Source organism: Erpetoichthys calabaricus, chromosome 18 (assembly GCF_900747795.2).
Source record: "Erpetoichthys calabaricus chromosome 18, fErpCal1.3, whole genome shotgun sequence".
In the NCBI taxonomy this organism is placed as follows: Eukaryota; Metazoa; Chordata; class Cladistia; order Polypteriformes; family Polypteridae; genus Erpetoichthys; species Erpetoichthys calabaricus.
Window position 1 is genome coordinate 36,810,244 of NC_041411.2, and position 15,189 is coordinate 36,825,432.

At 40.1% G+C, this 15,189-nt stretch overlaps 1 protein-coding gene across 1 annotated transcript in view; it reads right to left on the bottom strand.

The window, feature by feature from the left end:
• cand2 (cullin-associated and neddylation-dissociated 2 (putative)) overlaps window positions 1-15,189 on the bottom strand; it is a 38,065-nt gene that overhangs the window by 11,080 nt on the left and 11,796 nt on the right. The window contains exons 6-10 of the mRNA XM_028823998.2: window positions 14,686-14,791; window positions 14,121-14,266; window positions 11,320-11,612; window positions 4,760-4,901; window positions 3,110-4,600 (exon numbers count right to left, since the gene is read on the bottom strand). Coding sequence (XP_028679831.1) covers window positions 3,110-4,600; window positions 4,760-4,901; window positions 11,320-11,612; window positions 14,121-14,266; window positions 14,686-14,791 — 2,178 coding nt within the window. The remainder of the gene's footprint in view (window positions 1-3,109; window positions 4,601-4,759; window positions 4,902-11,319; window positions 11,613-14,120; window positions 14,267-14,685; window positions 14,792-15,189) is intronic.

Below are 15,189 nucleotides of genomic sequence, written 5' to 3' on the forward strand. Positions count from 1 at the left end.
CCTTCATTTCAGGGGCTCAAAAGTAATTGGACAATTGACTCAAAGGCTATTTCATAGGCAGGTGTGGACAAGTCCATCGTTATGTCATTATCAATTAAGCAGATAAAAGGCCTGGAGTTGATTTGAGGTGTGGTGCTTGCATGTGGAAGATTTTGCTGTGAACAGACAACATGCGGTCAAAGGAGCTCTCCATGCAGGTGAAAGAAGCCATCCTTAAGCTGCGAAAACAGAAAACACCCATCTGAGAAATTGCTACAATATTACAAGTGGCAAAATCTACAGTTTGGTACATCTTGAGAAAGAAAGCAAGCAATGGTGAACTCAGCAACACAAAAAGACCTGGACGTCCACGGAAGACAGCAGTGGTGGATGATCGCAGAATCATTTCCATGGTGAAGAGAAACCCCTTCACAACAGCCAACCAAGTGAACAACACTCTCCAGGGGGTAGGCATATCGATATCCAAGTCTACCATAAAGAGAAGATTGCATGAAAGTAAATACAGAGGGTGCACTGCAAGGTGCAAGCCACTCATAAGCCTCAAGAATAGAAAGGCTAGATTGGACTTTGCTAAAGAACATCTAAAAAAGCCAGCACAGTTCTGGAAAAACATTCTTTGGACAGATGAAACCAAGATCAACCTCTACCAGAATGATGGCAAGAAAAAAGTATGGAGAAGGCGTGGAACAGCTCATTATCCAAAGCCTACCACATCATCTGTAAAACACGGTGGAGGCAGTGTGATGGCTTGGGAGTGCATGGCTGCCAGTGGCACTGTGATACTAGTGTTTATTGATGATGTGACACAGGACAGAAGCAGCCGAATGAATTCTGAGGTGTTCAGAGACATACTGTCTGCTCAAATCCAGCTAAATGCAGTCAAATTGATTGGGCGGAGTTTCATGATACAGATGGACAATGACCCAAAACATATAGCCAAAGCAACCCAGGAGTTTATTAAAGCAAAGAAGTGGAAAATTCTTGAATGGTCAAGTCAGTCACCTGATCTTAACCCAATTGAGCATGCATTTCACTTGTTGAAGACTAAACTTCAGACAGAAAGGCCCACAAACAAACATCAACTGAAAGCCGCTGCAGTAAAGGCCTGGCAGAGCATTAAAAACGAGGAAACCCAGCATCTGGTGATGTCCATGAGTTCAAGACTACAGGCTGCCATTGCCAGCAAAGGGTTTTCAACCAAGTATTAGAAATGAACATTTTATTTCCAGTTATTTAATTTGTCCAATTACTTTTGAGCCCCTGAAATGAAGGGATTGTGTTCAAAAAATGCTTTAGTTGCCTCACGTTTTTATGCAAACGTTTTGTTCACCCCACTGAATTAAAGCTGAAAGCCTGCACTTCAACTGCATCGAGTTGTTTCATTTAAAATTCATTGTGGTAATGTACAGAACCAAAATTAGAAAAAAGTTGTCTCTGTCCAAATATTTATGGACCTAACTGTATGCAAATAGCTCAGTTAGCAGTTTTCCATACTGGTATTGATCACAAATAGCTCATTGAATACGCTAAAACTGTGGGTATTTAAGGCATCTCAAGATGCCTTAAGCTAGATCCCCATCAGCACAGATGTGTTGCCGACTCTGTGCCAAGAACCATGCAGTCATCAATGACTCCCAGTGAAGAAATGAATCTACAAATGCACTGTTCCAATGGCTGCATTTGAATCTGTAAATGATTATACTACAATATACACTCATCGGCCATGCATTATGTACAGTATTTCAACTGCTTGTTAACACAAATATTAAATCAGCCAATCACATTGCAGCAACTTAATGCATTTCATCATGTAGACATTGTCACGACAACCTGCTCAAGTTCAAACCGAGCATCAGAACCAAAAGAAAGGTGACTTTGAACATGGGATGGTTGTTGGTGTCAGACGGGCTGGTCTGAGTATTTCACAAACTGCTGATCTACTGGGATTTTCACGGACAACCATCTCTAGCATTTACAGAGAATGGTCTGAAAAAGGATAAATATCCAGTGAGAAGCAGTTCTCTGGGTGAAAATGCCTTGCTGATGTCAGTGGTCAGAGGAGAATGGCCAGACTGGTTCGAGTGGAGAGAAAGGCAACAGTAACTCAAATAACCACTCAGTTTAACTGAGGTATGCAGAAGAGCATCTCTGAACACACAACACATTGAACTGTGAAGCAGATGGGCTACAGCAGCAGGAGACCACATCGGGTGCCACTCCTGTCAGCTAAGAACAGGCAACTAAGGCAACAATTCAACCGGGCTCACAAAAAGTAGACAAAAGAACACTGGAAAAATGTTTCCTGGTCAGATGAGTCTCGATTTTTCAGATGGTAGGGTCAGAATTTGGTGTCAGCAACATGAAAGCATGGATCCACCCTGCCTTGTATGTACGGTTCATGCCGGTGGTGTTCGTGTGATGATGTAGGGGATATTTTCTTGGTACACTTTGGGCCCCTTAGTGCCAACTGAGCATTGTTTAAATGCCACAGCCTACCTGACTCTTGTTGCTGACCATTTCTATACCTTTATGACTGCAGCGTACCCATCTTCTGATGGCTACTTTGAGCAGGATAATGTGCCATGTCACAAAGCTCAGATCATCTCAAACTAGTTTCTTGAACCTGACAATAGGATCACTGAACTAAAGTGGCCTCCACAGTCACCATATCTCAAAGTAAATAAAGCACCTTTGGGATGTGGTGGAATGGGTCCTTATTAGGAGCAAAAGCTGCATTTTAAAGAAGGTTATATTAACTGTATATATCCTTTCTTTTGTACCATATTTTCTCTTAATATTTCCACCATGGTTACTGCATGGGTATATATACAGGTTCAAACTATGAGTGACATTTCTAAAAAGAAAACATCCCCAGGAAGTACTATATGTGCCCCCTACTGGCACAAAGTGGCAAGCATAAAACTGAGGTGTGATATATGCCATTCTGATTATTCTGAAATATTTCAGTTAGTTTTTCAACTCCAGAACATCAAGCCTTTTGGGTAAATACAAACACAATTTAGTGTGCATACAGTACTTGATTTTTGGATTACTATCAGACTAATGGGAATACAAATCTCATAGCTAAAAGACCTTATAATACTGATACCTGATGACAGATGCTTCTTCAGTCTAGGCAGTAACTGAGAAGGGTTTACATGGGTCAGTTTTCCCAGACATTCAGCAACTACGTTTCGTGTTCCTTCTTCTGCACTCTCACAGTGTTTAAACAGCAAGGTCCATATGTTCTCGACATGTGGCATTAGACTCTCTACAGAAGATGAGCTGATGACCTCTTTTAAAGAGTGAAGTAACAGATACTGCTTTTTGGGCTGGTTTCCTATTTCCTTTAGCATGAATGGAAGGTACTCATTCAAATTTCCAACACAAATGTTGCCTAAAGCATAAGATGCTGCTGATTTTACATCTTCATCTATAGAAGAAAATGCTTCAAGAAGGACAGTTTTCAGCTCCTTGTGACCACCAAGATTCAAGCCTCGACCTATTTCCGCAAGACAGAGAAAAGCCAGAGTTTTTACTGCATTTGATGACTTAGGGTTTTTCGCATCCTGAATAAACCGACTGACAATATTAGAGGCTTCCTTTGGACACGAAGCAGACAGGGCGGCTACACATTTAGCTACAGAGTAGTAAGCCTGCCTGTGCATAACGGTTAGGCTTCCGGACTGCACTGGCCCAGTTAAGTTTTGTAAAAGCTCACTAAAGCCCATACTACCTGCTTGTGCAACAACTAACACTTGAAAAAAGTCCAAGATAGCATTTAAGGCTCCTCCTTGCAGTAATGGAGAATGTACCAAGTGAAAGATCTCGGGTAAAATTGAACCACTTATCTTAGAAAAGGAAGAAGGATAGGCCCTAGCTAAACAGGTAAGAAGCGAGACAGCCATTTGTGAAATGTGCATATCACTTTCATCAATCAAAGGCAGAAGTTCACTTAAAATTGACTCAATCATATTAGCTTTTAGGCAGCCACCATAGTTGTTGATTATGGTGTCCAATGCCATTAAAGTGTTCATTTTTAAAGCACGGTTATTTTTTCTCAAAAACGAAGAGAGAATAGGAATTCCTTCAGGCAAAACCGTCTTGAGATCGATTTTTAGAGGGGAACCCGCAATCAGCATTAGAGCTTTTACAGCTGTAAGTCTTGTTATTTCATTTTTCAGGCGATCAATAAATATCTGTAGAGTAGGAGTCAAATCACCACCAAGATGATCTCCCATATTGCAGACTATCTGGCCCATACACGAGATGGCACGTTCCTTAACTTCCTGGTCTATGTCAGCGGCCTTTAGTCTCTTTAAGGTACTTGAAAAAATGTCTTTCACAAACGGCTTTGCATCAAACATAGACTTTTCTGTGGGACGAATAACCTTGACAATCTGCTGGGTAACCAGGAGAGCCTCAGAGGTGATCTTGTAGAAGGGATCTTCAATGCAGGTCACCACAGGGTATAAGATGGCCTTAATATGTGGGTGGAAATCCTCAGGACGGTGACTACAGAGCATTACATTTAGAAAGGCCAAAGTATCAATCTTCATATTAGAGGAACTTGACTTGTCAGATAAAGAATACACTATGCCTGTAAAATAAATAAATCAATCAATCAACTTGTTTACATAGCCATGTGAAGACCGCCATACCTAATGTGCAGTTTTTAAAACTTCTAGAACAAACATCTTTTAGTTTTATGACACAGAGACAAGCCAAAGGAGATTCACACAGTTTGATTTCTAATTACCTGGTATTAAGGCTGGTATGTGATCAGAGAGTGCTCCTGGCAGAACATTGGCAAGCTCCGTAAGTAAACTAAAGCAGCCTTGTCTTGACTTCACACTCTTCTCCTTTATCTGTTTGTGTAGAGCTTTCACTACTTTTGGAACCTGTTAAGAAGAAGTTAAAAACAATGACATCATTTTCACACAAGTAAAAAAATGTTTATGTATACATTATTTTTAAATACTGTAAAGCTGGTGCCATTTAGGTCACTACTTAAGAGCAATACTGTGAAGCATAGTTTAGAAATTCAGGAATCCATATTACTAACCGAGAATGCTAAACCGGATGATGGACGCAGGCACATCCGGCAATGGGCCGTAGCTGCAAAAAGACGTACTGCGCAGGCGCAAAAAGAGTCCGCGAGAGTCGGCTGAGGAGCCGAGAAAGGCGGACAAAAGAGGGCGAGAGAGGCGGATGAGGAGAAAGGCGGACAAAAGAGGGCGAGAGAGGCGGATGAGGGTCCGCGAGAGGCACAGGCGCAAAAAGAGTCCGCGAGAGTCGGAGAAAGGCGGACAAAAGAGGGCGACAAAGGCGGATGAGGGGCCGCGAGAGGCGGACAAGACCACAGAAAACAGGAGTGAGCACATACAAAAAGGAGTCACAGAAATGAGGCGCAACAAGCACCTAAAAAAGGAAAAGGCACATACAAAAGTAGTCAAACGCGGGCAAAGCACGAAACACATTGCACACGAAACTAAACACACCAAAAAAAAAGAACAGACGAGCGCACAACAGCAAGGCACGACCACACCCCCCCCCCCCCCCCCCCCCCACCCTACAGGCACGGGACGGGACGGGACGGGACACACACCAAGAGGGGGATTCAACAAGCCCATGGAAGACAAAAAAAAAAGAACACAAAACCGCCCCACAGACCCTACAAGCAAGGGACGGGACACACACAAAGAGGGGGATTCAAACAAGACACAGGAACACAAAAAGAAAGAAAACGCTCGCGCAACAACAATCCCCCCCACACATCCATAAGAAGTGACACCCAAAGCCACATATTCTAAAATGAACGTCGACACCTTCACACTAGGCAGCATAGGTGTCAGCATAGGTGGATGTCCTTTCAATAAAGCACTATTAACCGTTCAACTGCAGAAAAGGATACATATTAACAGTGAGTGCGATCCTCCTTATTACTTATGCATATTTCGCATGCTAAGAAAGAAACAAGTCATGAATACACGGTCACGGGTACAAAACGATTCGGAAAGGATGACGGGAACAAACACACGAACACGAAAGAAACAAGAAAATAGACGGCGGCGCATAAAGCGCGCTTAAAAATGTCTCGGATCAAAAAACGCAAAGCACAAGTGACACCGTTACAGAGACGTGCCCAAATGGACAGACACAATGAACGTTGACGCATTCAGCGCGCGTGTCAAAGTGCTGCATCGAAAGAAGCACGATTTCAAACCGAAAGAGCTCGCGTATCAGACATACAAAAAAGGGAGCGAAGAGACAGAATAAATGAACGGAGACGTGAACAACGCGCAAATAAACTGACAGAAAAAAAAAAAGCAAGACGCGAAAAGCACCAAGCTCAAATGACCGACATACAAAAACGGACAAGGCTCGATACAAACAATGCACGGCGTAGACTGAAACGGACTTTGCGCAAAGCGGAGGCGAATAAAAAAAAAGAAAAAAATAGCGCGTCACAAATAATGGACATGCAACAAAAAGGCAATCAAACGCAAAAAGCGAAACATGCCCGTCGCGGACATCAACGCCACACACCTGTTAAACGCTTACGCAAAATGGCTGAAAACGCCTTCAATAAGGAATCCACTATTGAGGAAAATTCATTGGGATTAATGAATGTCATTTGCAATCATTGTCATTCACTTAACTTCACAGAAGAAACAACTGGCAATACAAGTAATGAATTTACACGTTGTTGTCAAAAAGGTCAGATTAGACTGCCTCCTTTACATTCATATCCTGAATATCTAAAGAAGCTTCTAACTAACGATGTGCCTGAAAGTAAAAACTTTATGAACTGCATTAGATCCTACAATAGTTCATTTGCTTTTGCATCTACCAGAGTACATATCAGGCCACCAAAAGGCAATGGCCCATACTGCTTTCGCATATGTGGACAAATATTGCATCGCATTGGAACAGTGCACCCTGAAACAAATCAACAACGCAAATATGCACAAATCTACATCCTAGATCCAGATGAGACAATCTATCAACGCATGAACCTTCCTGAAAACAAACAATGCACAGAGCTTATAATGAGAAACGTCACTCATGTCATAAACAATCACCCATTAGCTAAGTCTATAAAAATGCTACATGAAGTTGAAAAGGAGGCAAATACAAAAGCTAATGCAGAAGGTATAGCGGCAACTACATTTGCTTTGGTCTTGATAAAGGACAAAGAACAAGATCCAAGACGATACAATCTGCCCGTCGTTAATGAAGTGGCAATTGTCTTTCAAAGTAAACATGGTGAGCCTCCATTTCACAGAGATATTGTTCTACATTTACGTCCTGATGAAAACAACACACCTACATTCCAACGCATAGACATTTGCTTTCCGCTTCTTGATACTTTATTTGATATTTCTATGCGCATCATCCAAAGCTGCACACTATTCTATATCTAATTCATACATCTCACTCTTTCTCATGTCCCAACGCCAGGGGTTGGCGAGCGAAGCGAGCAGGGGGCGGAGCCCCCTAGTAGAATATAATGGGCGACCTACATCATGCTCACTTGTTCAAATCACATTCTACATATTATTTTTTCTATAAATACATCTGCACTTATAACACATCCATAATTTTAAAAGAACGATTAGAATTCAAATGTTGGATTGTTGTTAGTAAGATTTCTTGAATGCCAACACTGCATACTCCCACAGGCCAGAAGGTATTAAACTTGTTCTTGAAAAAGGAAAACATTAGACATATTAGAACATTAGAAAAATCTAGACAAGAGCAGGCCATTCAACCTAACAAAGCTAGCCATGTCTTATCCACTTATTTCTTCCAAAAAAACATCAAGTCGAGTTTTAAAAGTCACTAAATCCTTACTGTCTACCACACTACTTGGTAGCTTATTCCAAGAAAAACTTCCTAATGTTTGTGCAAAATTTACCCTTAACAAGTCTCCAACTGTGTCCCTGTGTTCTTGATGAACTCATTTTAAAATAACAGTCTCGATCTACTGGACTAATTCCCTTAATATTTTTAAACACTTCAATCATGTCGCCTCTTAATCTTCTTTTGCTTAAACTGTAAAGGCTCAGCTCTTTTAATCTTTCTTCATGACTCAACCCCAGTAGCCCTGGAATCAGCCTAGTCACTCTTCTCTGGACCTTTTCTAGCGCTGCTATATCCTTTTTGTAGCCTGGAGACCAAAGCTGCACCCAGTACTCCAGATGAGGCCTCACCAGTGTGTTATAAAGCCTGAGCAGAACCTCCTTGGACTTGTACTCCACACATCAAGGCGCTATATAACCTAACATTCTGTTTGCCTTCTTAATGGCTTCTGAACACTGTCGGGAAGTCGATAGCTTAGAGTCCACTATGACTCCTACATCCTTCTCGTAAGGTGTACTCTCGATTTTCCGACCGCCCATTGTGTATTCATAGCAAAGTGGGTAAAACTCAATGCAGACAACATGTACTCCTGTCACCCAAGAGGTGGCAGGCTAATACTTGAAAGTTCTGCGTCAGCTGTAATCAAAAAGGAACATTTGTTTCTTAAACAAAGTGGTCCCTTAACACTCAATGTTTGTTGGAACTGTCCTGCCCTGTCAGAAGCCATCATAATTACTACTTCAGTCACCTTCTCCTAAATGTACATCACTACATACACTCTATTCAGCCTGTTAACCAAAACGTCTATGCTTTTACCTTGCAGCAGCTTCCAAATCAAGCAATGCTATTTGGATGTCAAAATCCAAACACGGGCAACTCTGATGTTGGTAACAGGAATTATAAGCTGAGAAGCTGCAGGCTTACACCAAAAAGAGACAACAGCTGCTCCAGAAATTATGTAATGTGGCTTTAAACACCCAACAATTCATTTGAATAAATATTGTTAAGAGATATTTATCAGTATTTCAATAAGCAACCTATAAAAACATAGTTATGCCTAGGTGCTTACAAATCAAGATAAATGAAACAATACATACCAACACAAATACTGTTTAAAACTCTACATAAAATACAATATTAAATTTTAACAGTATAAAACAGAAAACAATATCACATATAGAGTATCAAGTGGACATTGAAACTTGAAAGTGTTTAAATTCTTGTTAAAAATAGTCACTGCTGCAGAACTCCGGGCAGACTGTGGGTGCTTGTTCCATTGGTGAGGCCAAAAGGCTAGTAGTGTGGACATAGCTGAATATACACAGAATACTGTACATGGTTGGGTGTCAGGAATTATACTAGTTTATGTCAATAGAAGATGTATTCTAGACAGATCTGCTATATGGCCAGGTTTCTACTTCACCTCCAAACCATCAGCTTGAAGCTCAAGCCTTTGATATCACAAATGAGGGGTTTAATGCTCAAAGGCACATACTTTAATGTGTCTTAATAAATGATTAAAAATCTGTTTGACCTAGTAATATAGATAATGACAGATTTCTTCAAGTGAATGAAAAAGGAAGGGCCTTTTTTAAAATCCAAACCTTGGTTTTATGTGCCTTTTCATGCATGTACTGATTAATAATGTAAAATGCGGAGTGTGAAGAGGCCAGAAATGACTGCCCTGAACAACAGCACTGATATTGTTCTGGGAATGACAGAAACAATATCATATTATCCTGCATTTAACACTAAAATGTTGTGTCATTTGTCTTTAATTAGCTAAAACAAATTTATCTGAAAACAAACAGTACAAAGATATTTATATTACATAGTGCATTGTATGGTGCTTCGAAGTACATTAATCTAGAGAAATACGCCTTTATGCAATAAGAAACAGAATTTAGTGACTTACTCAGAATCTCAATGCAAATCACTTTTTAGATTATAACCTCTGTCACACAAGTGCACATGGGAGACAACTGAAGGGCTTAAATAAGTATAACGGTACACCGGACCAGGTGTTGGCACTGTTCACTAACACCTCCTCTCTTTCTCTGAGGAAGTTGAAGACATTTGTTATGCCAACCAAAATTCTCACCAATTTCTACAGGGGTACAATAGAAAGTGTTATCACCTGTTCTATTATTGTATGGCATTGTAACTGCTCTTTGCAGGAAAGGAAGGCACTTCAGCGTGTAATTAAAACTGCACAGCACATTTCTGGATCAATCTTCCCTTCCCTACGAGACACTTACACCAGTAGGATCATCAGGAGGACGAACAAAACATAATTAAAGACACGTCCTCAACACACGCTTTCACGCTGCTTCCCTCAGGGAGGCTCTACAGGAGTGTGAAATCACGCACTACAAGACTGACACATACTTTTTTTCCACAAGCAGTTAGACTCTTGAACAATGCTAAAAGTTAAAGTCAATCTAAACCATAACTCATAGCCTCATAATAGCCTCATAATTGTACTGACTACTGCGGTATGTCATCAGGCATTGTGCACTTCATCTTGTAATCTTATAATTGTAATTTGTTATTTATTTTTATACTTCTTTCGTCTTTTCTGTCTTTGCATATGAAGGTGAGCAAGCAAAGTAAGGATTTCATGACATGGTTCTAACATGTGTTTTTTTACTGTGTATATGACAATAAACTTCTTGTATATCTTTCCTCCTCTACCGAGCCACAGAGGGAAATCCAGCCTGACTGTCCTCACCTCACTTCCGGTTCCACACTCCAGAGACACACCCCTTCCTGTCAACCCACTATAAAAACACCATCTGGACCCTTATACCTCAGTTCTATTCGGAACTCATTCTGCAAAGATCACTTACTTATGTTATTTTTGCTTTTTTACAAGTATATGGGGTGGATACCTTAAACCTTCATATTTCTCTTTGTGATTATTTCCATACCTCAAAGTGCTTGTTTCCAGACCAGCTCTTTAACCAGTTGGTCATTCTAACTGGAACATTATGCATTCATTACATTTTTTCAGAATCCATCCATCCATCCATTATCCAACCCACTATATCCTAACACAGGGTCAAGGGAGCCTGCTGGAGCCAATCCCAGTCAGCATAGGGCGCAAGGCAGGAACAAAACCCGGGCAGGGCGCCAGTCCACAGCAGGGTACACACACACACACACACACACCAAGCACACACTAGGGACAATTTAGGATCACCAATGTACCTAACCTGCATGTCTTCGGACTGTGGGAGGAAACCCACGCAGACACGGGGAGAACATGCAAACTCCATGCAGGGAGGACCCGGGAAGTGAACCCAGGTCTCCTTACTGCGAGGCAGCAGTGCTACCACTGCACCAAGGTGCAAGCCCTTTTTTCAGCATATCTTTTTAAATTTACCTTACTGCATTAGATACTGTTAACATTTTTAATGCAACACATGTCTTTTATATAGAAACTATACTAACTTGGTTCTTAAGCATTTTAAGGGAAACATCTTCTTTATTCATGATGCCAGTTAATTCCACCCCTCTCTTAAGGGGCTTGGTTTGTTTCAGCAAGGAGATATAAGCAAGGAAGATGTCTGCCTTAACATTCTCTTCACGCTCCTTGAATCGGCTGATGAGGACAGGTGCCACAGTCTTATAGAACTCCTGCACCAGGTCACGCCGTGTGCTCACCACTGCCTCCAGGCACTTAACTGAAGAACGACGCACCTTCCAGCTCATGTCATCTTCATCACTATACTCATCGTCTGTCTCTGAAGTGAAAATAAGAAGCATTAGATTGAAATAATTATAACTGCGAATGAAGATACATTCTATAATATTGTCGTTGATGTTCATTCCTTCATGTGGTGCCACAGGTAACTAGCAACTGCCAGGTTGAACATGGACTACCCAACAATAGAATACTCGATGAGCCAGCTGGGGAAACTCCTGTGTCATTATCATGAGCTGAAAATCACCTAAGGTCATCAAAGCTAGGGTGCCTCCCATAAACGACATATACCACCTTTACATCCGAGTAATGAGACCAATGAGTGAGGGCTACAGTGTAAATAACATTGTACAGATGATTGGAAAAAGTAGAGAAGTTGCTGAGAAGCTTGCATGAAGGAAAGAGGACACTGTATGCTTACAAGAAACTAAATTGATATTCAAGAGAGTTTTATAATGGCTATGCTTGTTTATTATTTTTTGTCTATGGGAAAGAGGGCTTAGAAAGGAGTTGAGACTATTGCCTCAGCTCATATTCATGATATAGTCATGGGGCATAGAATGTCAGACAGATTGATGTCAATAAAGATCAACTTGAGACACCACATACTTATATGGTGTCATGATAGGTGCCAAAAAATCAGCTGCAATAAATCTGAAAAGGATAATTTCTTTGATGAAAAGAAGAATATGTCAGGACAATTAGAGCTGATGGGAACACCCTTATCAGATTCAACTTTAATGTTTAATGGACATGTGTGAAGGAGAAAATTCACACTATGGTTCCATGGTGGTCAAGGATAAAGCAACAATGTAAACAATGATATGCAACATGGAATTTGCAGAAGTAAATAACTTCACCATAGCAAACACTTTTGAAAGAAGACGTAGAATGACTATGAATTAATCTGCCAGTAAGATGCAGAAATTGTAAAGAATTCCACAATCATCATATCACCCAGCACTTATTCATTTATCTTGGTGAGGCATTAAAGACAGTTGGGGAGTACAGTAAGCCAAACTGACACTAAGCGCATCAAATAAGGGAAAAATCAAGAAGCATCATGATGGACTGAGAAAACCAATTACCCTGCCCCCTCCAAGATCGATAAGTAAACCTGGTGGAGGAATTAAAACATGAAAGCCATCCTCAATGAAAAGAAAGCTGTCTACAAGAGATGGTACCAAACTAAAAGGAAAAAAAAACAGAAGCAGTATCTGGTATAGAAGAAAGAAACAGATAATGCAACTGCAGCAGCAAATGCTGAATACTACAAAATCTCAACACACCATAAGGAAAGACCTATCAAGGACAGTCATCATGCCACCTTGTACACTGATGACATCAAACAGATCAACAAGGCAAGTGAAAGCCTATTAAGAGATAATATTGTCATCAAGGTGAAATCACAGAAGGCTTCCACATCCCGTAATCCTACCTGCAGACTCAGCTTCTGGGATGGTATGTGAATATAGTCATTCCTAATCGTGGTTTCCATCACAAAAATGTAAAACAAGAAAGCAATGGGGCTGGATATTGTTACAGAACTCTGGAAATTCAATATTAGAACTCTGGTAATTTCATGGGGGATAGTGGCACCCTATGGTTCATGAACATTAACACTGAGCACCACCTTGCCTTCATTGACCTCGAAAAAGCCTTTGACTGGGTTCAACATGGTCAACATCATCTGGAATTCACTCGGAAAGAATAATGTCTCAGACAAGTATATGAAGTGGACACAGGTGCTGTACAAGGGAACAGTAGCAGATGTACAATGGGATACACCAATAATCAGAACTATCTCCTCACCTGCTCATCACTTGCATTACAAAAAACATTTAGCTAATCCCACGATGGATCCTAGTCTATACAAATGATATCATGATTGCTGCCAAGATGTGTGAAGAGTTCCAAGCAAGGGCCCCAATATGTAAGAACTGACTTGAACAATTCAGTCCAAAGTTGACAGACTTAGACTACCTGAAATGTTAATACCAGCGCAATGGAAACACTGAGAAAAATGTTCAATTGACCATGAAAATGACCCCTTTCAAGTGCCAAATCTTCCAATATCATATAAAATGTTAAGAGATTAATATCAAATTCATGAGATGAAATGAAGATGTTTAGATGAAGCTAGGACAAGATCCCAAATAATATGCCAAGGGACAAGCTAGAAGTGCTTTCAGTAACAAAAAGGCTATGGAAGCCTGCCTTTTTGGTACAGCCATGCATTAAGAAGGAGCCACAGTGGAATCAAATCAAAGACAACCAACCTCCAAATCAATGGAACAAGACACTATGGTGTAACAGGCTGAAATGAGGTGTGAAGGAATTTGGCTTTAAACCCAGGGACACCTAGAGCCATGATGAATGGAGGCTGTTGAACCACAAGTGGACCCTGCACTGTGGGCAAAATGCAAGAAGGAAGAGTTTAATTATGTGTACTTGTTCTTTACTACCTGTCTGCAAAATGATATAAATACATGAAAAGACGACATTAGTACTCTTGCCAGGTTGAATTGTTTCCAAATCATTAGTTCACCTTGATCTTCTTCACCACCATCATCTATGTCCATTGCCTCCTCCTCAGCATCATCAGTTTCATAGTTATAATTAGGATCATAAGTAATATATTTAAGGCACAATTTAATTACAGTTGAAATGTGAGGAGACATTTCTTTTGGGCATCTGAAAGACATAACAATTAAAGATTTGGTCATTTTCTTTGTTTCCTCAACCTTTAACTAAAAGAAGTAGAGCAGATGTGCTATCATTACATAATACAGTAAAGTAATTTAAAAAACAGTACAAAATCAGGTCAAAGAAAGAGGGTTTTCTTTGTATTTGTAATTTAGACCTGGCACCTAAAGTGCTATGGAAAGACTTACTATTTCTACACATACACTGGTCCTCAAAAAAGGCATAGCATTAAGTTTTATAGAAGAGAATACTGATTCTACAATCTGAAGAGAACTATATCCAACAAGAGATCTAAGCACTTTCAATCACACAATTATTTTAATTGTCTTAATTATTTAGTGAGAAAACATTTGGTAGAAGAGATACAAATAGATGAAAAGAATGGAGAAAACGATCCTTAAAAGTACCTGCGCACAAATGACTCAAAAGCTTGGAAACAGTATTCTCTCAGTTCATCATCTTCCACATCGCAGTACCTGACAATAATTGGAACAATCTTCTCCAGGTGCTCACCTACAAAAATGTAAGAAATGTGCGCAAGGTACTGTGGTTAAAGTTAAAGGTAAATGTAATGACAGTGACACCACCTGAAACTATCGTGCTTTTTGGTGCTGTCCAATTATTTTGTATCCTTAAAGTTATTTCCTTACTAAAATCTCTTTTTATTTTTCTACTGAAAGTAGTTCAAGACATCAACAGAGGTTACAAACAGTTGATTAGTATGATCTGTTGGTGTAAAAGAAATGACAGTTTAGTTTGTATTGTCGTTGCAAATGGTTTGTAAACTGTTATTAGGTGTTATTAATGATGTAATGGTTCCTTCATTTACAAATTCAAACATCATTTTACAACAACAAATATCAGATACTTGATCAAGTGACTACTAGACAAACCATACTTGAAAAATCTTT